The 23,300-nt window shown below is 36.6% G+C and overlaps 1 protein-coding gene across 2 annotated transcripts in view; it reads left to right on the top strand.

The window, feature by feature from the left end:
- rasa2 (RAS p21 protein activator 2) overlaps nucleotides 1–23,300 on the top strand; it is a 52,605-nt gene that overhangs the window by 17,971 nt on the left and 11,334 nt on the right. For both annotated transcript variants that reach the window (XM_077248304.1, XM_077248305.1), the window contains exons 3-19: nucleotides 1,913–2,019; nucleotides 2,107–2,201; nucleotides 6,949–7,025; nucleotides 11,755–11,838; nucleotides 12,065–12,137; nucleotides 12,331–12,407; nucleotides 13,451–13,552; nucleotides 15,530–15,683; nucleotides 15,818–15,972; nucleotides 16,554–16,668; nucleotides 16,790–16,864; nucleotides 17,198–17,321; nucleotides 17,535–17,641; nucleotides 17,880–17,966; nucleotides 18,082–18,159; nucleotides 18,966–19,039; nucleotides 19,179–19,285. In XM_077248304.1, coding sequence (XP_077104419.1) covers nucleotides 1,913–2,019; nucleotides 2,107–2,201; nucleotides 6,949–7,025; nucleotides 11,755–11,838; nucleotides 12,065–12,137; nucleotides 12,331–12,407; nucleotides 13,451–13,552; nucleotides 15,530–15,683; nucleotides 15,818–15,972; nucleotides 16,554–16,668; nucleotides 16,790–16,864; nucleotides 17,198–17,321; nucleotides 17,535–17,641; nucleotides 17,880–17,966; nucleotides 18,082–18,159; nucleotides 18,966–19,039; nucleotides 19,179–19,285 — 1,691 coding nt within the window. The remainder of the gene's footprint in view (nucleotides 1–1,912; nucleotides 2,020–2,106; nucleotides 2,202–6,948; nucleotides 7,026–11,754; nucleotides 11,839–12,064; nucleotides 12,138–12,330; nucleotides 12,408–13,450; nucleotides 13,553–15,529; nucleotides 15,684–15,817; nucleotides 15,973–16,553; nucleotides 16,669–16,789; nucleotides 16,865–17,197; nucleotides 17,322–17,534; nucleotides 17,642–17,879; nucleotides 17,967–18,081; nucleotides 18,160–18,965; nucleotides 19,040–19,178; nucleotides 19,286–23,300) is intronic.

Here is a 23,300-nt window from a genome sequence, read left to right as displayed (position 1 = left end):
AGGTATTCTGAGTGTTTTAACATGTTGCTGGGGTGTTCTGGGTGGTCAAAACAGTCCAATCCCAAGTCTCTGAGATAGTTTTCAATGCAATTCTATGCAAGATTTGAGACATGAATGGTGTGGGAATGTGTGCTGAGCTTCAATACTTTAATTAAAATTTTTACATAATTAAAACCTTTTTTTTTTTTTTTTACCATTATACTCAAAGTAGACCTTCCACTCTGCACCGGATTTGCCTTGCCTGATCTTGATATCAGACGTACATTGTGTTTGGCGATATGACGTTGTGTACATTTTCGTTTGCAAAAGCGCCTAGTCATTGAAAGAGGCACATTTTCTTTCTCACACTCTTTCTGAAGGCTTTTCCTCTCGTGGTATTTCACAACAGTTTTTCACCTCTGTTCAAAGGGCTCTGTTGGCTGTGTCTAAGGAAGGGTGTCCACCTACGCGTTCCCTCACTTTTCTCTCTCACACTTGCTATCTAGCACTTCTTGTCTTTCGTTCACACACTCGTTTGCAGTCAGCCTCTCTCAGGTTTTCCTCCAGTCTTTCTTCACCTCTCTTAATCTTTCTTTCTCTCATCTGGCTTATTATTAAACACTTTCTGAATTTGAGGCTGTTCGCCACGTTTTCAGTATTTCCAGTTGAGTGCTTTACCTGTAGCAGTTTTGTGGAGGTCAGAATCTGTTCATGTGTGTGAATGTTTGTGGGAGCGCATGCGCTCTTTAGTGCGTGGGCTATGAGTGTGTAATTTGTGTGTGTGTGTGTGTAAGAGAGCTGGAGTGTGTGTGGGTGGATGAGCATTCTCCTCTCAAGTCTCAGCAGAGTTATTTGACTGTTGCAGTCAGACAGCAAGAAGTAGCCTAATTGTTTTGCATGTTAAACCTTTTGGACATTTTTTTTTACTCTTTAATATGACATACAGATATTTACATCTGACACTGACCCCAAAGAGTATTTTTTGACACTTGAGCAGAATAACCACATTTTGTAGTACATCGTAGTAAGTTATGCATGTGATCTACTATCATTTAACTTGAACAACCACAAAGTGCCACAGTTCTTTTTATTTTAATTATGTATATTGTAATTGATATTTAATTTATGTAATAATTTATCTGTTTGTATTGGTTTGTTTTATCATTTAAACTCAATTGTTGTAAGATGCTTTGGGTGAAATATTGTGCTCTCTCTTTTTTTTTTTTTTAATCATTTTAATATATATTTGATGATTTATGTAATGCAATGATACTCATACATTTCTAATGGTGTCTTACGTGGTGTCACAAACTGTGTCAATGACATATAATAGGGCCCTATGAAATACATTTTAATTTTTCTTTCCAAATTCAGTTTCTAGATTCTTTTTTTTTCTTCTGAAATCCATGTGAATGGTTAATTTCAATTAATTAGATTACTAAAATTTAATTTATGAAACACAATTTAACAACAATTTATTAAAAGTTTAACAAAAATTACAATCTTAGGTACCTACGGTTATTTTTAGATCTTTCCCAAATTCTTTTTAATAGTTTAATTAAATGTTAATAATCAAAATGCATGTCTTCTCAACTGAGTTCATAAAACTGTTGATTTTTTAAATTTATTTTACAATAATTGGGCCATATGAAATGTTGGATTTTTGTGTGTGTTGTGTCTTTTAACTTAAAGCATTAACATTTTAATGAATCTTTTAAAATGTAATCAAATGAAAAGTAAACCATTTTATAGTTCTCCAATTCTGAAATAGTCTCTTTTCTGCTAACATAATCATGGCCGTGTGAATATTACACATAACTTTAGATAAGATAAACTAATTTATTTTTTTATACAAATCCTCTAATACCTTAAGTTTTGTGTTTGGAGTCACGGGTGTGGTTGTGATTAACGGTCTCTCTGTCCTTTGCTTTAGTCCGTTCTATGGCGAGGACTTCTACTTTGAAATCCCACGCCCATTCCAATGCCTGTCCTTCTACGTGTATGCCAAGAGCATGTTCCAAATAAGGGATCTACCTGTAGGTCAGTATCTTTCGCCCTTGTTTTGTCTCATGTACAAGACTAATACACAGTGTACATGTCAACTTAAGATTGCGTGTGTGTTTGTAGGTAAAGTAGCCATCAGGAAGGAAGATCTGTATAAGTACTGCGGGAAAGAGAACTGGTTTCACTTACAACCCGTGGATCCAAACTCAGAAGTTCAGGTGAGTGAAAAGTTAGATGGCACTGAAGTTATTCAGCACAAAAACAGACACCCAACAGAGCAATACATGAATACACAGCCTTACTTCCCTTCTGTGGTTAGTCTCCAACCGTGGTCTGGGCCAATCGGGTGAGTTTATGATTACTCATCGCCTCGCTATACCCAATGAGATCAATGTATGATTAGTCAGCTCTTATATGTGGTCCAATGACTTGAAAGCAGATGAAGGCCTAACTCCACATCCTGTTTTTGTGTATGGTGTATGCACAGATCTGTTTTGTACACAAGTATGGTTCACTATTCAGCAGAACCGGGGGCAGTGGGTGTGGACTAACTGTATCAGAAACAAAAAGTGTTTACGTAAAGGAATTTGCATTTTGTAAAAAACTGTTTTGAAAAAGAAAAAAAATACAATGGAGGGCAATTTCAAATAGCAGTTTGCCAACCAAGGAAATTAAACTTAGCAACCAAGATTTGCATAAGTGTTTTTATGTGGATTGTTTTTAATTGTGGACAGTTTTAATTGAAATTTGGCAATATTTTGAATACTTGCAATATATTTGCGATGATTTCTCAAGGTAATTAAGTGGAATTGTGTATATTGTACAATTTTAATTGTCTTTTTATTTGTTTGTTTTTTAAAATGGTGTCAGTTGGCTAGTTTCTTGCAACTTCCAAGATATTTTAGTAGGGATACTTTAAGACTGGATTACACTACATGACTTTTGCTCCGATTAATGCCCCGATTCGCAGTCTAGAAGAGTCGACAATAGTTGCTGAAAGTGTGCACCAGTCTGCAGATTTTGGACAGTCGGAGTTGACAGACTTTGCAGAAAATCGCGTATTGTAAGATGGGCTCAGACTGATTCCATCAAGTCGGAGCATTTTAAAACACGTTTAATATTTTGAGCCGATTTTAGAGCACATATCGTAATGTGTGACAGGTTGCTACTGAAGCCGAAGCTGTCCTCTATCTACCAGTGTTGCAAATACAAATACAGTAACAATACAAAAGTAAATTAAAGGGATAGTCACCCAAAAATGAAAATTCTGTCATTAATTACTCACCCTCATGTCGTTCCAAACCCATAAGAATTTCATTCATCTTCAGAACACAAATGAAGGTCTTTTTGATGAAATTTGAGAGCTTTCTGACCCCCTGTTGACAGCTACAACTATCACTTTGACACGTCAAAAAGTTCATAAAGAGATCGTAAAACGAATTCATATGAATTGAGCGGTTTAGCCCAAATTTTCTGAAGATATTCGATCGCTTTATATGCTGAACAGATTAAATTTAGGCTTTTATTCACATGTAAACTAGGGATGCAACGATACCGCTTTTTCAAAACCGATCTGATCCGATCCCAAAATTCTGAGTATCGGCCGATACCGATACCAATCCGATACCAGCGCAGTTTTTTTTTTAAAATCAAGTAGAATTTCAATAACTGTGTGTTGAACTGATAATCACTCTTTTGTGAGTTAAACACCATCTACTTAAAACAGACAACTTCATTATAAAGAAAAACAAATCCAAAAAATATATGATCATAATATATGACAAAAATGCTATTATAAACTAGATTATTGGATAGTTCAGCAGTAAAATCTAGTCTACAAATATCACGAGTGCACAATAATTGTATAAAATCTGAACATTTAGTGAAAAAAAAAACATTTAGTGGGGAACAAATAAGAGACAATAAGTGTAACACTAAATCTTGTAAAACGTTACACATTGCTCTTTATATTGTTGTAAAATACATTCATGAAAAACAAGATAACAAAAATCAAAAAGATAATTTTTTATAGTAGCCTAGGCTATGTAATTTGAGACATGTTTTAAATGTATAGCACAGCTGTTTAATGAGGCAGCAACATATGATAGATAGGACAGAACAAGAAAGGCTATTAATAATCCTTCATTGCGCAAAAGGCTCCAGTACAGTGCGGCACAAAGCGCTTATGCGCATCCCGAGCGCAGAATGATGCGCTTGAAGCAACACGGAGTCACAGCGCGCAGCACGTCGAGTCCGCATTGAAAAGTTCAAAGCACAAAGGAAATACATATTGATGCGTAGTGTATTATACAGTATCTATCTCTATGCAATAGTTTATTGAGCCTTTTCTTTTAACGGTTTTAAATATCAGTTACTGTGCGCGTGAAGAACAATGATAGTGCTCTCCAGTGTTGTGATCTAACAGACACACGGTAGAAAGTAACATGATTTAGTTACAGCAATAAAGTCCAGCAATATAAAGTTGTTTTATGCGAAACCATAGACCTTTATCTACAGATCAAGTATAATAATAGTAACATTGAATCATCTTGGAGAGAGTTTCATCATGTTGACTGTCGTACCCGAACGTGACGCGCTGTTTGATGCTGAATGGAGAATGAAGGACAGCCGCAGCAGAGGGAAAAAGTTTACGTGATCTTGAATTTAATGACTTAAATATTAATTTATATCTCACATTATACTACATAATGGCTTCAGAACACTTATAAGATAGTCCACGAAAACTTTATGGTGCTTTATAATGTTTTTGTGCCTTTTGTGGGTTAACTATAACACAGAATAGTAGACGCACAATATCGGATTTGGATCGACCTCGTCTGACCGATACCCGATCCGGCAAAAATGGCAGTATCGGAGCCGATACCGATGCTGAGTATCGGATCGGTGCATCCCTAATGTAAACATTGATCAGCGAACATAAACGGAAGCTCAACCGAACCTGCTTGATGCATGGGAACAAACCTCATTGGTTCTTGCAGAAGCTCGAACTACTGCATTACACACAAGAATGAACCTCATTGGTTCTCGCACGTCAAGCGAACATGCTTGAGCTTCAGTTTACTACAACTGATGTGTGAGTTGATGAATGTTTATATGTGAATACAAGCCTAAATTTAATCTGCTCATCATATAAAGCGATCGTGTCTTTTCAGAAAATGTGGACTAAAACGCTCAATTCATATGGATTAGTTTTACGATCTCTTTCTGAACTTTTTGAAGCGACAAAGTGTCAGTTGCATAGCTGTCAATGGAGGGACAGAAAGCTCTCAGATTTCATCAAAAAAGATCTTCTTTTGTGGTCAATAGATAAACGAAAGTCTTATGGGTTTGGAACGACATGAGTGTGAGTAGTTAATGACAGAATTTTATCGTTTAAAGCTATCCCTTTAACAGAACACATGTAACAAATAAGCCTCACTATTTGACTCATGAGCACAGACTCTTACTGACTGCACCACTCAACTCTGACTCCCATTGTAATTTTTAGAGTCCATTCTGACCGCGTCCACCCACCCATTAATGCATCCAAATGCTCTTGGAGTCTGTTAGTGTATGATCTGTTAGTGTATGATCCTCAGTTGTTTAGTGTGCGATGCCCGTCTTTTCTCTGCAACCATTTACAAATTTGGCAAGTGTTGCCCATTGTTTTATAATTTATTCAGATTTTAAGTTGTGTAGTGTATTCCATCCTTTAGCAGTAAAAAAAGTTTATTTTCTCTAAAAAGATTAAGTAATTTTTCACTCTCACAGAATTGTTTTTTGGGAAGTCTGTCGTTTTTTTATTATATTAAAATATTTTAATAAAAATTACTCTTTATTACAGTGTATTGTTATAATAAATGTTATTCACTTCAGTTTATCAGTATTTTGCATACATTTAGTAAAAAACTGTGGAACAAAATATTTTTTGTGATCTGCTTGGCAAAACATTTTTTACTTTAAAACATGCTCATGGCTATTTTCGCATTCAAAAGAAACCAGATATCAAAATATAGAATATTGTCAAAATGCTGAAAAATATTGATAGGCTCTTGATAACCCTAGAGTTGAAATGTTACTGTGTTATTTTATGACGGTGGTTAAACACTGTGGTTTATGTGTCTTTAACCCTGAGGACGAGAAAAAGGTGGGTGGCAGTTACATCCGATAACGTTCAGAGCCGCCCTGAACTGGCTGAAATCACAAGAAAGACGTTCCTCCATCTCTGTGTTCAAAAAGCCCTTACGTACTCCAAAAACCTTAAACAACTTATGTACACAAAACAAGTTGTTTCTTTCCAGTCTTACCACATACTTATAGAACTAGTGATTAACAGGTATTGTAAACGAACTGTATGTTGCAAACAGATCTCTACTTTGCAGGGATAAATGATTAGATGACATGAATCTATGAATAGATTCAAATTTCATAAACTGTTTTTAAAAAAGTGGTTCTATAGGATCTGTCTGCTTTGGACATCTGTTAACGTTGAGTTATTTGTGCGTTCTCCGTATCATTTTTCAAAGGAACTTGCACAAAATACTGCGTAGGAGTATGTGGGCGTTTTTATGTCGTTTTCTTCTCTCTTTCTTCCTCCCTGTCCTTTCCTTCTCGCCTCTCCTATGTTTGCACTCTTTCTCATTCTGACATTATCAGCCTCAACAAATTTGATTGGCTGGATAGGTTATTTCAACATAGATCATAAACATGTCCATCATGATAAAAGTCCAGACACTAAATGTTTTTGAAGTTTATATTCATCTCCATGGCCCTCAAAACACATTCTGTATTTTAAGTAAATGTATAGAATATACGGTTTGTACAGTATAAAAATCATTGTCTATGGAGAGTCCCCACGAAGATGGAAAAACCTAACATGTGTGTGTGTTTTTATACATGTTGTTATAATGAAATGTAATTGCATCTGTGTTTGTTATTGTGACAGAAGTCTTTCTACTTTGACAGGGGAAGGTTCATTTAGAGATGAAGCTGAATGAACTGATCACAGAGAATGGATCCGTCTGCCAGCAGCTTGTGGTTCAGTAAGTGATGCCTGTCAGTCAGTGCACGTGTTTGTTTTTAAATGTGTTTGAGCAGCACAACATGAATTGGCATTCACAACACATTGTACTTCTGTAACGTTACATACTTCAATGTGAAACAGGATATCAAGAAGTCAAGGTTTGGCTAGTCGACAGGGCCTCTTTATCCCTTGCTGGTGGAAGTCTTAACTAGTCTTTCTCCATTCAAAAGCAAACATATATTGTGAATTTTTTATATTTTTTTATGTATTCTAATATGATTTTTTTTTGTAACACTGTAGGCTGTATCACTTATATTTCATTATATTATAGTAGATGTTTTACCAGTATCCAATATCCATATAATAGTAGTATCCGTTGTCTGCAGAGGGTTGGTGAGTTCATGAAGAAACATTCTATTCTACTTCACTATTCCTTAATCCCTTCCTATTCTAGTTTGTACTATACTGAATGTTGGCTGAATTATGTTAATGTAAATTAAAAGCTTAAAATTAATTAAATCATACAAATCAATGAATAAATAGGACGGCGGTCAAAATAAAATTGAAACTCCATCTCTGCATGCTGCGTATAACAGTGTGAACCAGGCTACATTTTTGTGGACAGGTTTTCTTCATTTTATCATATTTGTAACAAGAAGTGTTTGTAAACTCACCTTAAAGGACTTTCTGTAGTTTTCTGCCAAAGTATATTCTATATATTCAAACATGTAACCCTCAAGAATTAAAGACATATTAATATTGTAACTTTTAGTGTAAAAATTAAAGTTACAAATGTTTTATTACAATAGATATATATTCATGTCTCTTTATCATTTGAGTTAAATAATGATGTGCACACTATACAGTATGGTCTTATTTGTTAACGTTAATTAATGCATTAGTTAATATGAACTACTACCTATGATCAATATATTATTACAGCATTTATTAACTTTTGTTAATGTTAGTTTATAAAAATACAGTTGTTCGTGTTAGTTTACAGTGCATTAACTAATGTTAACAGATTCAACTATGATTTGAAAAATGTATTAGTAAAAATGTATAACGTTAAGATTAATAATCGCTTTATAGGGATGCACAATATATCGGCCACCATATCGGCATCGGACAATATATGTTCATTTTTAATGTTATCATCATCGGCCCAATAAGAAAATTAGGCCGATATATTAAGGCCGATGGTTTAAAGCCGATAAATAATGTATTATTTCCTTCAGCTGAGACACTTCAGATGCGCACTGGTCACCATGATGGTTTTTGAATTGCGGTTAAGTGCAACGTCATATAGGCTGCATAAAATTATAATGAGAACATTATGATTGTGTGCTTGGGGCATGGATTTTAATGGTGAGACTTTTGTTTTTGCAATCAGGCTCTTAAAAATTATATAATAATTTGGATTTAGATTTATCGGCCAATATATCGGTTATCAGCTTTCAAATATTAAGAATGATCATTTATTGGTATAAGCCAAAATGTTCATATCGGTGCATCCCTATCGCTTTAGAAGTATAGTTAACTAAAGTGTTTCCAAAATAATAATAATGGATTATTTCAGTTTTCTTTATAAGATTAAATGTTTTTCCAATTGCAGTTCATGACAAAATAATCACTTTTTTTACCTAATTGTGCAACCCAAATAAATAAGATTAAATATTTTATGTTTTCCTGCATGTAATGTGACCATTAACCGACATCAGAGAACTGTAAACTTGCTAATGTGTTGTTAAATTAGTGAAATATAATAAGAACTTAAAATGTTATGGGGTACTGTAGTTCAAAAAAATAGTTTGTCAAGGGTCTGACAAAAAATATTGGGAGTCTCTGATCTAGACAACTGCCGGTGAGATAACAGGGTGATGTTGGGGTATATGCTTAATTAATCATGTATGTTTTTATGTATTAAAAAAAAAAAAAACTACTACATAATTTTGAAATGGCCATTATTTGGTTTACCGTTGTGCTTTCATTGTACTTCACGTACAGTATACTGGACTATAACTTCAGAGGTGCGTGTTGTCTGGGAGGGCGAGAATACCTGTGAAGTTCATGTTCACACCACTACAGGGTTGTGTGTATTTTCTTTAATGGTGTGAAAAATGGTCTGACTCAATATAGAGTTGCTGACGTGCATCTCTATTTAATGTTGGCCATCGCTGTTCATTCACACTCTCCCACAGAGCAGGTTGACGAAAGAGGAAGCGATGCCGTGACTGCAGGAAGCCCGCACTGCGCTGTTTCTGTGGTTTTGTTTTGCCGTCACACTGCTTTTTTCTCTCTTTCATGCTCTCTCCCTCTCTGTCGTTCTTTCTCACCTTCTTTCACTGCTTCATGGCTGTCACCATGACGACTACAAGTGTGAATTACTTCCTGTCTTGGATAGCAGTGCTTCTGCTTTCACCCTTCTTATCTGACACCTTCATTTATGCACATTCTTCTTTCATCCTCTCATTCTCTTATTCATTAATATTTCTACTTGTGACGTGGAGGAACCTCTGACAAAGTCAACAACAGGGTTCAACAATAAGGGTGGCTGAGAGGGTTTGGGGCCTGTTCACCATATATTACATTTGTTGATCATGTGCCTTGCAAATGCAAACATCTGGTTGTATGGTTGCATGTATTAAACATTGGTGACATTTGATCCAGAAGAATTTACAACAATGCAATGTTGTCTAGCTAACTGATATAGATACGATTTTATCCGAATTTTGAGAATGACTTGTAATGGAGTGCAACAGTCGGGTTTCAGAAGTAAAAACTCCATTCATTTTCTCCATTAAGGAAATGGATTTTTAACGATAACGATAACGAAACCTTTTAAGACAGCCTTATTTTGAGCTACAAGGTTGTTGAAACCATCAGCCCACATTATTACAATTTAGTTTTAAAATAATCATGTTTAACAGTTGAATTTGTGGGGGAAAATCTACATTGCCCATGATGCTGTACAGAAAATTCCACCAATCGGAGTTGAATCGAGCAAAATACGCCAAAAGATCTTTTTAGCCCCGCCCCCGAAGCACTGCGAATGTAATCGAGTCAGTCGATCTCCCTACGCTCTCAAAATACTTAAATAATTGAATATACATGCATATTTTTATTTTTTACATATCAACATTTTAAAATTAGTAGTTTTATATTTCTCCATCATTTTTAATTGGATTATGCTGTATTTTTGTCCATTATTTGAATGCTTTTTTGATACCAATCAAAGTTTGTAATGTAATAATTCACCTCATTGCTAATTGTCTTCGTTCATGGCTTATAACACTTTAACAAAGACTTTTTTGAAATCCTAATGGGAGAAACGAATGGAAAAAATACTTCCAGAACCAACGCCGCTGAAAAAGTGGGCGGGCACTGTTGCACTCCATAGTCACAAAATCTCCAAACAAGTCAGTCATGTTTTGCACTGTGCCTTTGTTTCCAGCAAAGTGTGTGTATGGCAGTGGGGATTTCTTTAAGACTGCAAGGGAAGCTCGGCTTCCCCTATAATGTTAAAAAATGTATGGTCAAATATGTACTATTGTGTTAACATTTTATTGACTAAAAATGCGTTAGAACGCGTTCATCTCGAAGACGAGTTCGTTCAGAATCAGCTACGGATAGCAGGTCGGATGACTCGACTTCCTTCTCATTCATTCCCGAACATCCAATAGGAAAATTCAACTGCAGTAGCCACCATTCAACCTGAAGAGGGCAGCACTCAGACGTTTTTACACTATATATTGTAGAATTTAAACACTTTATACACAAATGTCAAAAAAGTTACTCGAATCAATGAACAGTACTAATAAAGCCCCATTCTTACAGATCATTAACTAAAAAAAGTTGTTTTAGGGTTTAGTTACCCTTTAAATATTGTCACAAATACCAGTAAATTGACTGGCGCAAAACTTAGTAAGTCACCTTGCATGATTCTTTTAAATACTCTCCTCCTAAAAATTTTGCATCTGAAAGGGAAACTCCTACAAATGCATATGCAATAAGGTCAGCCACAAACATAACTGTTTTTCAGCACTATTTTTTTACTGTGCCTTTAGTAAATCCAGACAGTAGCTTTTTTAACGCCAAAGAGGGTTTTCGCATGACGCAAGTTGTTAGTAAATCTGGCTCATAGTATTTGATTTTCCAAATTCAAATTTCATTCATAGTCATACTATATGTAACTGATACAATTTTTAATTATTCATTGATGAATAGAAAGTTAAAAAAAACAGCAGTTATCTGAAATATAAATAAAAATAAAATATATATATATATATATATAATTGTAACATTTTAAATATTTTAACTGTCACTTTCGATCAATTTAATGCATCCTTGCTGAATAAAAGTATTATTCTTATAAATAAACAATCAAATAAAATCTGTAGTGCTGGTCAGGATGGAGGACATGGCATAAAAAATTGACCCTGTTTACTTTATTAATACGCATTTATGATCTTGTTGTGATTTGATTTTGTGATATTGCTGCTTTTAATTTAATTAGCAAATAGTTAATTAGGCATTATTTAGTTTAGACTATAGCCTAAAACAGTAGCCTAAATATCCTGTTTCACTTGGAAATGTGTCAACCAAGTAAAATTGGTTAAGAATGCTGTTTGATGTTGACTTGAATGGTGTGTTGTTTAATCACATATCGACAGAGCTTTCTGCTGTTTGATATTTAATGATACTTTCAATAACAGGCTCATTAACACTGCTCTGTGTGTCTTTTGCAGGATAATTGCGTGTCAGGGTTTGCCGTTGATAAGTGGACAGAACTGTGACCCGTACGCCACAGTAACGCTTGTGGGGCCCGCCAGGTAGCTTTATAAACATTATTAATCACACGGTTTACTGTAAAGGAACAGAGGTTTGCATAAAACCTGATGGTTTCAATGAAGTAGTTGAAACAGTCAAAATGCATTATTGTGATTGTTTCTAATTCAGTCAGCCTGTCACTGATCTAGGCTGAAATGAGTACATAACATCCGCTCTCATTCAATAATAACATCCTGCTCTCTGTGTTTCTGTTTTTCTCTCTCTCAGGTCTGACCAGAAAAAAACTAAAGTGAAGAAGAAAACCAGCGACCCTCAGTTTGAGGAGACCTTTCATTTTGAGGTACAGCCTCATCCATTCATTCAGTAATAGTTCATGAATGTTGATTTTGTGAGCATAAACCATGTTTCTGAACCCCCCTAAATGGCTTAAAAAGGTATCGTCATTAATTTTGATCATGTCGGAGTTATGAATTCTTGTGGATGCGGTATGCATTTGTAGCATTAGCCATTTACAATTCACAATGTTTTTGCAGGTCACAAGGTCAAGCAGTTACAAGGGGAGGTCACACTTCCAGGTGGAGGAGGAGGACATAGAGAAACTAGAGATCAAGTGCGTTCTCTTCTTTTCTCGTCTTCATCATTGTGTTGGCATTGTTTCATGTTAGCCTCTCCTGGATGTATGGGTTTTTTGTTTTGTTTGTTTTTTAGATCAAGTGAGTTATCTTCTCTTCTTCATTGTTGCGTTGTTCAATGTTTCATCTTAGCCTCTCCTGGCTGGATGTATGTTTGGTTTTGTTTTGTTTTGTTCTCTTTTCTTAACCATTGTGTTGGCATCGTTCCATCTCAGCCTGTGTTTTTGTTTTTTTGTTTTTGTTTTGTTTTGTTTGAGATCAAGTGAGTCCTTTCACTTCTTTGTTGCATTGTCAGTTTAATCTTTGGCTGGATTTCTGTTTGTTTTGTTCTCTTCTTTTTTCTACTTCATTATTGTGTTGTCATTGTTTCATCTTTGTCTCTTCTGACTGGATGTTTGTTTGTTTTTTTGTTCATCTTTTCATTGTTTTAACTTTTTCTTCTCTTGGAGACTTTTGTTTTTGTGCAAAGCCTTTTTAAATACTGCATATTACAGCACAGATTGACTGGTTGTGGATGATTATGGTAATCAGGGATGAGTGTTTATTTGATTGGAAGACTATATGTAATGTCAAAAATATTTTGATGAATGTGGCTTTGCTCTGATTTGACACATAATGTGCCACTCTGAATTGTCCCATATAGCCCTCTGCAGAAGCTGACAGGTAAGAGTAGGTGAAACCACCAGACGGCACATTAGATCATGACACTAATGTGTGTGTGCGTGTGTATGTTTATGCATGATTTTGTGTGTTGTTGGTTTCCCACTCAAAGGCGATTTATTTGTGTGCATGTTTGATGTGAGAAAAAGCTTCATCCAGTAGTGGAGAGAAAACTGACTAACCCACCTTGATGCAACTGCATCTTTACTTTGTGTGCTGGATTTCAGATTCAGTTTGACTGGAAATGGGAGAAGTTCAAATTTGTGCTTTTCCGGGGGTTGAATACATTGAAACAGAGAACTGTTTGTGTTTGTAAATGAACATTTTTAGCTAATGCACACTCTTGTACTCTCCCTTGCAGGGTAGAGCTGTGGAATAATGGTAATTTGGCACAGGACGTGTTCCTCGGAGAGACACGAGTATCTGTGAAAATCCTGAGAAACGACCATCTCCACAAAGCATGGTAAGAACACACACACACACTCAGAAGTAGGGCTGGACAGTATATGGAATATTCAATTTGCTGGCAATATCCACCTTATTTTTTGAAGCAAGTGTTTTAATGTAATATTGCAAACTGGTATTTCTTATCATATTACTTTAATTTATTATCATCATCATAAACATAGTTTATAGCGTAAATTAGTTTTACTATCACTTTGTTATTTTTCTAATTGGAAGTCGTGCATTCTCAGAAAATAGCTACTTCTGCATTGAAAAATAAGGTGGATGAAATTATGCAACACCGTGAACTATTTAATCTTAAATGAGTGATTTTGATACGTTTTTTTTTTTTGTCCAGGTTTATTGATTTATTAAAAAAATACAGCAAACTTACAATATGTAGTTCGTACATACAATGACTTCACAACTCTTATTATTTAGCGGTAGACCAATCACCATATCTGAATTTCAGCTCTTCCTCAACACTTCACACACAGTGATATAAACCGTTACGACGGCGTCTGTTTTACCTTATCAAGTCCTTATTCTTCTAAAGTGCATGCAAAGTGCATTTGCTTTGGCAGCGGAGAAAACAGCAAACCAAACTCTTCCGGGCCTCAGCTACAACTACAGTGTTTGAGGGCGGGTCAAAGTAGACGTTGTTCACAGTCAGCCAATGAAGAGCATAGGCTGGTATTATGCAAATTTGTTACATTGCTACATTGGTACGTAACAGGAAGTGAGACTGGAATTGCTGACGACTTGTTTCAGCAGTTCAAAATCTATTCTTTCTTTTAGGAGACAATGACTTAATTTATCATGCACTTTGATCTTTAAAACTTTGCCGTCCTTTTACATTGACAAACAGCTATTACACACTACATGAAAGGTAATATTTGAAAAAGCATAATTAGACATGTAAAATAGAAGAATTTAGATAAGTTGGAGCCCTCTGTATTTGACCCAATTCTACTATGAGATGTTTGGTGCGTGCGCGCACTTCCTTGCTGTGCAGTAATATGCGGATCTCGGTGTCTGAGTGAGGTACACCGACGAACAGATGACGAGAGATAACAGCCAATCCCGGCTCTCCACTGGCCTTATCAGCCCAATCAGACATGAGAGCACCACCTCTCAGACGGCAGAGCTTAAATGAACATACCTCAGCATTACTTCAGAGACATTTGCGATGACCGCTTACTGCTGCATCCATCATTTAGATTTCAGCTGCAATCGTGTTTTATCTCAGATGTTTTTTTGTCGAGAAGCGTTTGAGAGACCGTGGGTGTGTGTAGGTGTGTGTGTTTTGGGTGGATTGCTTCCGTTGCCCGCTGCCCCCGTGTCCTCAGACTGCGGATCACAGCGCCCTGCCGGCAGTGTTGTGTAAACAGTGTGTGCGGGAGCATTAGTGTGTGTGTTCAGACTGAGAGGGAACTTGTTGATACTGATCTGCATGTTTTGAATGAGGGCAGTGAGTCTACTGCGTGGGTGAGCTTTTGCATGAACCTAGCATATAACAAGCGCACATACACAAACAGATGCTGACACTATTAAACATAGTCTTGCCACATTAATTCCTGTACTTTGTAGTTTGAGCAATGGAAATGACACATAGGATAAAATGATACATGTGCTAGACACGCATTCATATAGAAAGGATAATTTCTTAGAAAAAATTAGTTACACACATATATTTATATTTTTTAGTAGCTTGAATTGATTCATGGAAATTTCACAATTGTATTTTTGCTTTTAAAATGTCTCGACACTCGCATACGCAAAGCTAGCTTAGTGACGCCGTGAGTGACGGAAACTCAATGACTAAATAATTAGGGTTTCAAAATCATCACAACTTTTATAGCACCAGCTAAATCATTGTGACTATATTTGGAATATTTAATATACGTTCCGTAATACAGCAAATTGAATGATGAAGCTGAGTGACACTGTAAAATAGCTATAAAGGGGAAATTTCTTATTGCTTTGTGTTTTGTAGGTACTTGCTACAGCCAAAAGGAAATGGTACGAAGCCTAAGCCAGATGACCTGGGTTCTCTACGTCTGAAAGTAACGTACACTGAGGACAACGTCCTGCCCTCTGCCTGCTACACAGCCCTCCGAAACCTGATGCTCAAATCCCCAGATGTCAAGGTACAACAGCTCCCTCCTTCTGTCTGGAAGACTGGCAGTCATGTTCAATTGTTGAACATTATTTTCAGTTTTCAGATACACATTCTTTCGTTTACAGCATCTTTTCATTGCTTTCGGTTTCTTTGCGTCTCTAGCCGATCTCCGCGTCAGCGGCTCATGTTCTGGGAGACATATGCAGGGAGAGTTTGGGTTATGAAGCACTGCTTCCTGTGGTCAGACTGCTGCTCCATCACAACAGACTGCTTCCCTTTCTCACCGCTGTTGCTGCCCTGGAGCTGGAGAATACACAGTTCAGTAACACACACTCACAAAAACAGTTCTATAGTTTGTTTTGGTAATATGCATATAGTTTTAGTTTCTTTGTTTAGGCAATATTTGATTAGTTTTTTGTTTTTGTAATATCCATATATTGTTTAATATTTGTATTTTATTTGTCAGTATGCATATAGGCTTTTTTGTTAATATCCATAAAGTTTTTGTTTTGGTTATGGGTTTTTTTCAGTGTGCATGTAGTTTTTTTGTTTTGGTAATATTTGTTTTATTTCTTTTTATATTAGATTCGTTTTTTGTTTTGGTAATATCCATATATTTATTTTTATTTAGTTTTTTTCTTGTTAATATCCATATCGTTTTTGTTAAGTTAATATCTATATAGTTTTTGTTTTGTTAATATGCTTTGTTAATTTGTTTGTTTTTGTTTAGATAATATCTATATAGGTTTTGTTTAGTTTTAATTTGTCAGTGTGCATATAGGTTTTTTGTTTTGTTTTAATTTTGTTTTGGGTTTTTTTGCCCCGAAGTTTTGCTGTCTAGGTTATAAACTCACACTATTTCTTTATCCTCTAAAATGTCCTCTGTCTCCCTGTGCAGAGAGGCCAACACCATATTCAGAGGGAATTCTCTGGCCACCCGCTGCATAGATGACATGATGAAGATTGTGGGCCGAAGTTACTTGACCGTCACTCTCAAACCTGTTCTCAATGAGGTGAGACAGACAGGATTTAAGGTTTTCGGACATGTTTATAGATGCTTTGAAATTTGTGACTCAGTGTCAACAACTGTAAAATCAGTTTAAAATGTTTTGTTGCTTTCTTTCTGCTTTACAGATCTTTGAATCAAATAAAACCTGTGAGATTGATCCTGTCAAACTGAAAGAAGGTGATAATGTTGAGGTCAACAAGGTGAGGGTTTTTCTTGTTGAATTGTTGTACTTAATTTGGCCATATGTGTCAGTTAAATTAAGGAGATATTCTGGGCCACCAAAAATGAAACCCTGAAATTCAAAATGTGGGGGTAAAATGTCCCTGTAATGACTCGCACTCTGTTTATACCATCTGATATAGTTTTTAATATGCATTTCTAAGCCTAGCTATATACAAGTTAATATTGATATAATATAACCTGTAATTTTACAGGTTGGATGCAATAAATTCCCATGACTGAGAAATTTGATGATAAACTGTGCCCTCAGTATTTTTTGCTGATCTCACGTGCATGTCTTTGTGTATTCTTAGGAGAATCTTCAGGGTTATGTGCATAAGGTTTTTACGTCTATAACACAGTCCAGCTCCAGTTGTCCTCCCCTCATGTGTGATGTCTTCAGGTCACTCAGACAGCTCGCATCTAAACGCTTTCCAGGTGAAGCAGCACATGCACATGGACACACTTTCACTCTCATATGCTTGTGCAGGGTCCACACATTTATTTTGTTCAGGAATGTTTCAGTGTTTTAGCATACCTCACACAGTCTTACAGGAATGCATGCAGACACTTAAGTCAGTGTTGATTCACCACTAGGAGGAGCCAGATACTCAGTCATGACTAATAATCTCTGTGTGTGTTTTACCACAGTGGATCCTCATGTGCAGTACTCCGCGGTCAGTAGCTTTATATTTCTGAGGTTCTTTGCGGTGGCTGTTCTCTCTCCACACACATTCCAGCTGAGATCCCATCATCCTGTGAGTGTGCAACAAAAACAGTCACAGCTACAACAAACTACCTACTTAGTTGTGACAAACATGATTTACTTCCTTTTTTAGCATGTGACTAATTTATTCATGCCAGGAAAGACCCACTGAAACACTCCAGTATTTTCTGAGAATCATTTGAGACAACAATACATGTCTACTCAGGTGATTCTCCCAACTCATGTTTTACCCAAAGTACATTTACTATCTTCCTCTTTCTCTCTCTCAGGACCCTGAAATTTCCCGCACACTTACTCTTATCTCTAAAACCATCCAGTCTCTGGGCAGCTGGGGCAGCCTTTCCAAGAACAAACTGGTACGTCAGCTATTAGTCATGCGTTGCACTGAAGGAAATAACTTTTCAAAAGTTTTCCCCTAGACTTTGGGACATTTAAAAAAAATAAAATAGTTTTGTTTTGTTGTTTTTCCAGTCTAGCTTTAAAGAAACCTATATGTACGATTTCTTCAAGTTATTCCAAGAAGATGAATGTATAGAGAAAGTAAAAAAGGTAAGTATTTTGGACAAACTATTTTTTGAGGTCTCCGATGTACATAGGGCTGTTGGATCGATATTTTAGATGCTAAAAATGCACTTCATAAATACAGTGCTTTCAAATTAAATTTTTTAGGGGGCATAAACTAAAAACTGTGTGTCAAGTTCCCTTAAAATATCAGATAGTTTGACCTCTTTATGAGAAGGCAAGGTTAGTTCAGGTTATAAAATGTAAGCTGATGGTGTGACTCCCCAAAAATTTTATGATATTCTTGAAAAGAAATGATTTGCGATAATGAATCATCCTTCCCATCTCTCTCTCTCTCTCTCTCTCTCTCTCTCTCTCTCTCTCTCTCTCTCTCTCTCTCTCTCTCTCTCTCTCTCTCTCTCTCTCTCTCTCTCTCTCTCTCTCTCTCTCTCTCTCTCTCTCTCTCTCTCTCTCTCTCTCTCTCTCTCTCTCTCTCTCTCTCTCTCTCTCTCTCTCAGCATTTTTGTTATTGCTGTTTGAAACCGGGCCCTATCACAAATACCTTAAATCTGTTAACACTAATACAGTCATGACTTATGTAACAGGACATTTTTATGATTTTATTTATTGTATTTGTTAAAAACAAAATAACTTAAAACATAGACAGTACCGGTCAAGACCGGTTTGGACACATTACTATTTTTAATATTTTTGAAAGAAGTCTCTTATGCTTATGCTTATCTGCCATTGACCAGCCTTCAATGTCTGTGTATTGTGAGCATTTATAAAGCATATTCTGTGTTAAGCTTGGGCTTCATTCTCATGTGTAAATGATCTCTTCTTTTTTGCATTAGTTCTTAGATGAGATCTCCTCTAATGTAAGTAAGGAGTCTAGTGGAGTGGAGGACTCCTTTGTGCTGAAGGAGGGGTGAGTAGAAAACGCCACAGAACAGTCTGATTGATTTAGCTGTAGCTTTGAGCAGCTCAAATAAGGGTCAGTTTGGGTGATTTTTACCACATTGTTTCCAGGAAACCTAAGAGTTACGTGTGTGTATGATTTTTAACAGAGAGGTACATAAGCGGGCCCAGGGCAGAAAGCGAATAGGAAAGAAGAACTTTAAGAAACGCTGGTTGCGAGTGACCAATCAAGAGCTCTCCTATCACAAGCAGAAAGGTGAGTGTTCCCAGCTGTTTATGATGTGTTCCCCTTGTAAGGAACTCAGCTTTTTGGAAACATTAATAATCAATAATATCTTTTTATTATTAATTATAAATATTTGGGTCAGTTAATTGGATTAACTTGATGTGGCTGAATTAATATTACAATCAATTAATCAGTTCGTCCAAAGAACTATTTTGATTATTAATTTATTCTAATAAAGGGTATCTTCCATGGCCACAGAAGAATAATTATTTCTTCGCCTGTACAGCACTTTGAGCCAGTAGCAAAAACCGTGATCGTCAAGTGACTTGTATTGCAAACAAAACAGAACCAAATACATATTATGTACAAGTTTTATTAACTAAATATAGATATTTATATGAATATAAATAAACTAAACAACATACACACATGAATACATAAATAGGTTAGTGATAGGATGAAATTGGAAACCGGAAGAGGGTCTATGAGGAGAACCATCAGAATTTAATTTTCACATTTCATTGAATTGAATACTTGCATTTGTAATGGGAACAATTCTTGAAGTTGTTGAAAATTGAAGTCGTTGATGGTTCCGGCAGCGTCAAGTGGAAGTTGGTTGAGCATTCTCTTTCTCCAGGAACGCATGATTGGTTTGGTCAAGGCCTGGGACTCTGTTGAGGCCACGCCGAGCACCCAGGAGAAGTGAGGAAGTCAAAAGGATGGGTGATTGGAGTCGTTGTTGGTTGGAGTCTTTGTTCCAAAACTCCTGAGATTGTCCTTGGTTCTTTGTGAGAGAGTCTTCTCTCTCCTGCCTGAGCCCACCTCTGGTTGGATTGAGGCCTGCTGGGCCCTGGGGCCCCCGTGGAGGGGGAGGGGTTTCCCCAGTCTCACCCGAACAGTGTTGCGGCTGGATGAAAGAACTAAGAGAGGGCGGTCACTGTTGCCTGCCTCTGATATACCCTGAGAAAGAACCAACCCCTAAGGTTTGAATGGACCTATGAGTAAGGTGACATGTCCGAGAGGGGAAGCGGCTCTTAGTTGATTTATGGTCTTTGTCCCCAGCATGCTTAGACTGTTCATTCAAGCTCAAATAGACATAACAAATTCACATTGCATTCTAAGAGAAGGTGATGTACATCAAAGTGTGTGTCATTAAATGAGGATTAATTTGGTAGGAAGCATGATACAGGTGAGGTTATATTGACCGTTGGGTGGTTGTTCAACCACATACACCCCAATCAAACATACCATGTTGTTATACCTAATAGTACACGAGACAGTAAATCATCACAGTTTCTGTGAGGCATGTTCCTTCATAGATCAGAGTAACACCGCAAAGTTTATTTAATTAAAGATGGTCTCTCTCTCTTAAGCATGTGGCGCATGTGGCCACATTCCTTTGAGGTCGTAAAGTCTGTTATCAGTCTTAAAGTGTTCTGTAACCGGACACCCGGCTGACAAAGTAACTTCATTTGTGAGGTTAGTTTTGGGGGAGAGTTTCATAGACCTTTATATTCATTAAATATAGTGAATATGAATAATTAGTGTGTGTCTGATTGGTCCAGACCCTACACCCTTAAAGGTGCTCTAAGCGATGTCGGGTGACATCACTTCTTGTTGACGTTTAAAGTATTGTCAAACAAAACGAAGGCTAGCTAGACCCTCCCTCCTTCTCATCCGCGCACTAACCCCCCAAACCCTTCTTATCGGTTATTGGCTGGAACAGTTTGTTTCGTGGTGCGGGTAAGCCCAGTTTTTTTTTTTTTTTGCCGTTTGTGGAGCCTGGGGTGTCTGCAGAGACCGTGTTTTTTTTTACAGTGTGTTCAGGGGACAGGCAGCTAGCAGATAGTGAGGAGATGTTTGTTGTATCACTTTGAGCACCTTTAACCCTTTCACACGTAAGTTTAAAATATTCTAACTGACCCCCCAGCGTGAGTTTTTCAAAGCGACCGTTATTTAGAACTTGTCACTTTAATGTTTCCATGGTGACGCGTCATTGCTTGTCCCGTGACACAGCGCAACCACAACACAGCGCTGAATGAATGATGATCTACTTTTGTCATTTTCCCTTTTTTATTAAAAATATTCACAAATCTATTAGCTATAGCATGAAACACTGATATTCTGATTGTCAAATATGTGCAAGTGGATGTGTTTTGTTGTTTAAACACCTTTATAACGATCCCGTTAGTTGAGCTGTATGCGCAATGGATGGGCGGCGCCATGTTAGTTTGTTTCATAGTTCAGAGAATCGGATCTGTTGGATTTACAAAACGTCAATTCCTCAACTTCTCACGAAATACATGATAGTAAGTGGCCGGTGAACTGGGAGAAGAATAGGGTCAAATGTAAAGCTACTTACACAATGTATCTGATATGAATAAAACGTGCCGTCTTATTATAATGTAAAGGATTATTATTGCCGTACTTGTGTGTATTTAAATATCTGAAACCTAAAATAAACATTATGTGGTTGAAAACACTCAATAGTTGTGATGTATGACAGCACTGAGTGCGTCCTTCTCTGGCTCAGCACCAGCAAACGCGCGAAAGCACGTTTGAATTTAGCAGTTGGTCACGTGATGTACTGACCGTTCTAATCACACCGGTGTGATCGTACGCTCCAGGGACCAGCCAAGACTGATCACACCGGTGTGATCGTACGTGTGAAAGGGTTAAGACCAGTTTGGTCCATGATAGGGCTGGGCGATAAAACGATAACGATAATTATCGCGATATATTTTTTCTCGATAAAACAATATCAAGAGTTTGATAAATGTTCGATAATGTTTATGTGCCAAAAGCGGAACGAAACTCATTTGAACCGCGCGCCACATGGACCATTTATCCGCTCAACTCAAAGTCCAAACGGCAGCGCAGCGCGAGCTCACTAGAGCAGACGCGTTTACTCTCACGAGATCCAGTGAGAAGCGCTTGAATTCATCGAAGAACACAAATGTCTCAGTGATTTAAACCAGTTTAAAGGCAGATGAAACGGCACTGACAAACAGGAGAAACACTGTGCGCAACGATACAGTCAGAATCTGAATTGATACTGAATCCATTTACTATGGATTTACTGTAATGTTTGCCTAGTAATATTAACTAAACCATGAAATGTGGGATATACATGTTGAATTGAATTATATTATTAATGTAGACAATGTATTAAATGACTAATGGAATATAATTACAGTATTTAATAATGTATTTAGGCTACTGTTTTTCATACAAATACCATAGAAATCATAAAGTTACATTTTGCCATGATAGTGAGGTGCTATAGGCTATGCCTGGTTTTATCTGTGGTTATCATGATCTAAATGCATGATACTGGATGACCAATGGTTAATTTTAATAAAACTCAAACAGTCAGAATTAGTGGTGGGCATAGATTAATTTTTTTAATCTAGATTAATCTCACTGGAATCTTGGAATTAATCTAGATTAAAATGGCTCATTTGAATTCTGACGAAGGCATTCAGAATATGTGTGCTACCCAAAAAAATAACTAAAAGTAAGTCTTTGAGAATAGTTTGCCTCGCGTAGGGATGTGAATTTCTGCCAAAAATGCCATTCGACAATAGAGGAGCAAAAGTCGAATATCGTTCAAAGAAAATTATAAAATAAAATAAATAAATAAAACGCACAATTACAATGACAGAAAGGGAGGCCAATTTCATCTTTAGCGATTTGTCATCAAACAAACTGTTTATTAATTGAACAAGTAACATGTTTTCGTCGTTTTTTTTAAACATAGTAATTTAGGCTAATTGGAAGAAGAAAACAACAATAAGCACGATGTAGCTACAGTCCGTTTTTGCATCGCCAAACCAGATGCTCGTTAGATCAAAAAATAATGTCATATGTCATAAGGATTTAATGTGAAGCCTCCCCCTTTTTGAACAAATTAGTTTCAAGCAATGTAGACTATTCGTGTGAATATGCCCCTGCGCAATACACACACATTACCGCGGGATGGCGGGTGTTCATTTCATAAACTGTACAATGGTAGCTTATTTATTTTGTAGCCTATAAATTAATG

The sequence above is a fragment of the Siphateles boraxobius genome, unplaced genomic scaffold, assembly GCF_051911475.1.
Source record: "Siphateles boraxobius isolate OS27281-9 unplaced genomic scaffold, OSU_SipBor_1 30, whole genome shotgun sequence".
NCBI classification, from domain to species: domain Eukaryota; kingdom Metazoa; phylum Chordata; class Actinopteri; order Cypriniformes; family Leuciscidae; genus Siphateles; species Siphateles boraxobius.
This window is presented reverse-complemented; position numbering and strand designations above follow the sequence as displayed.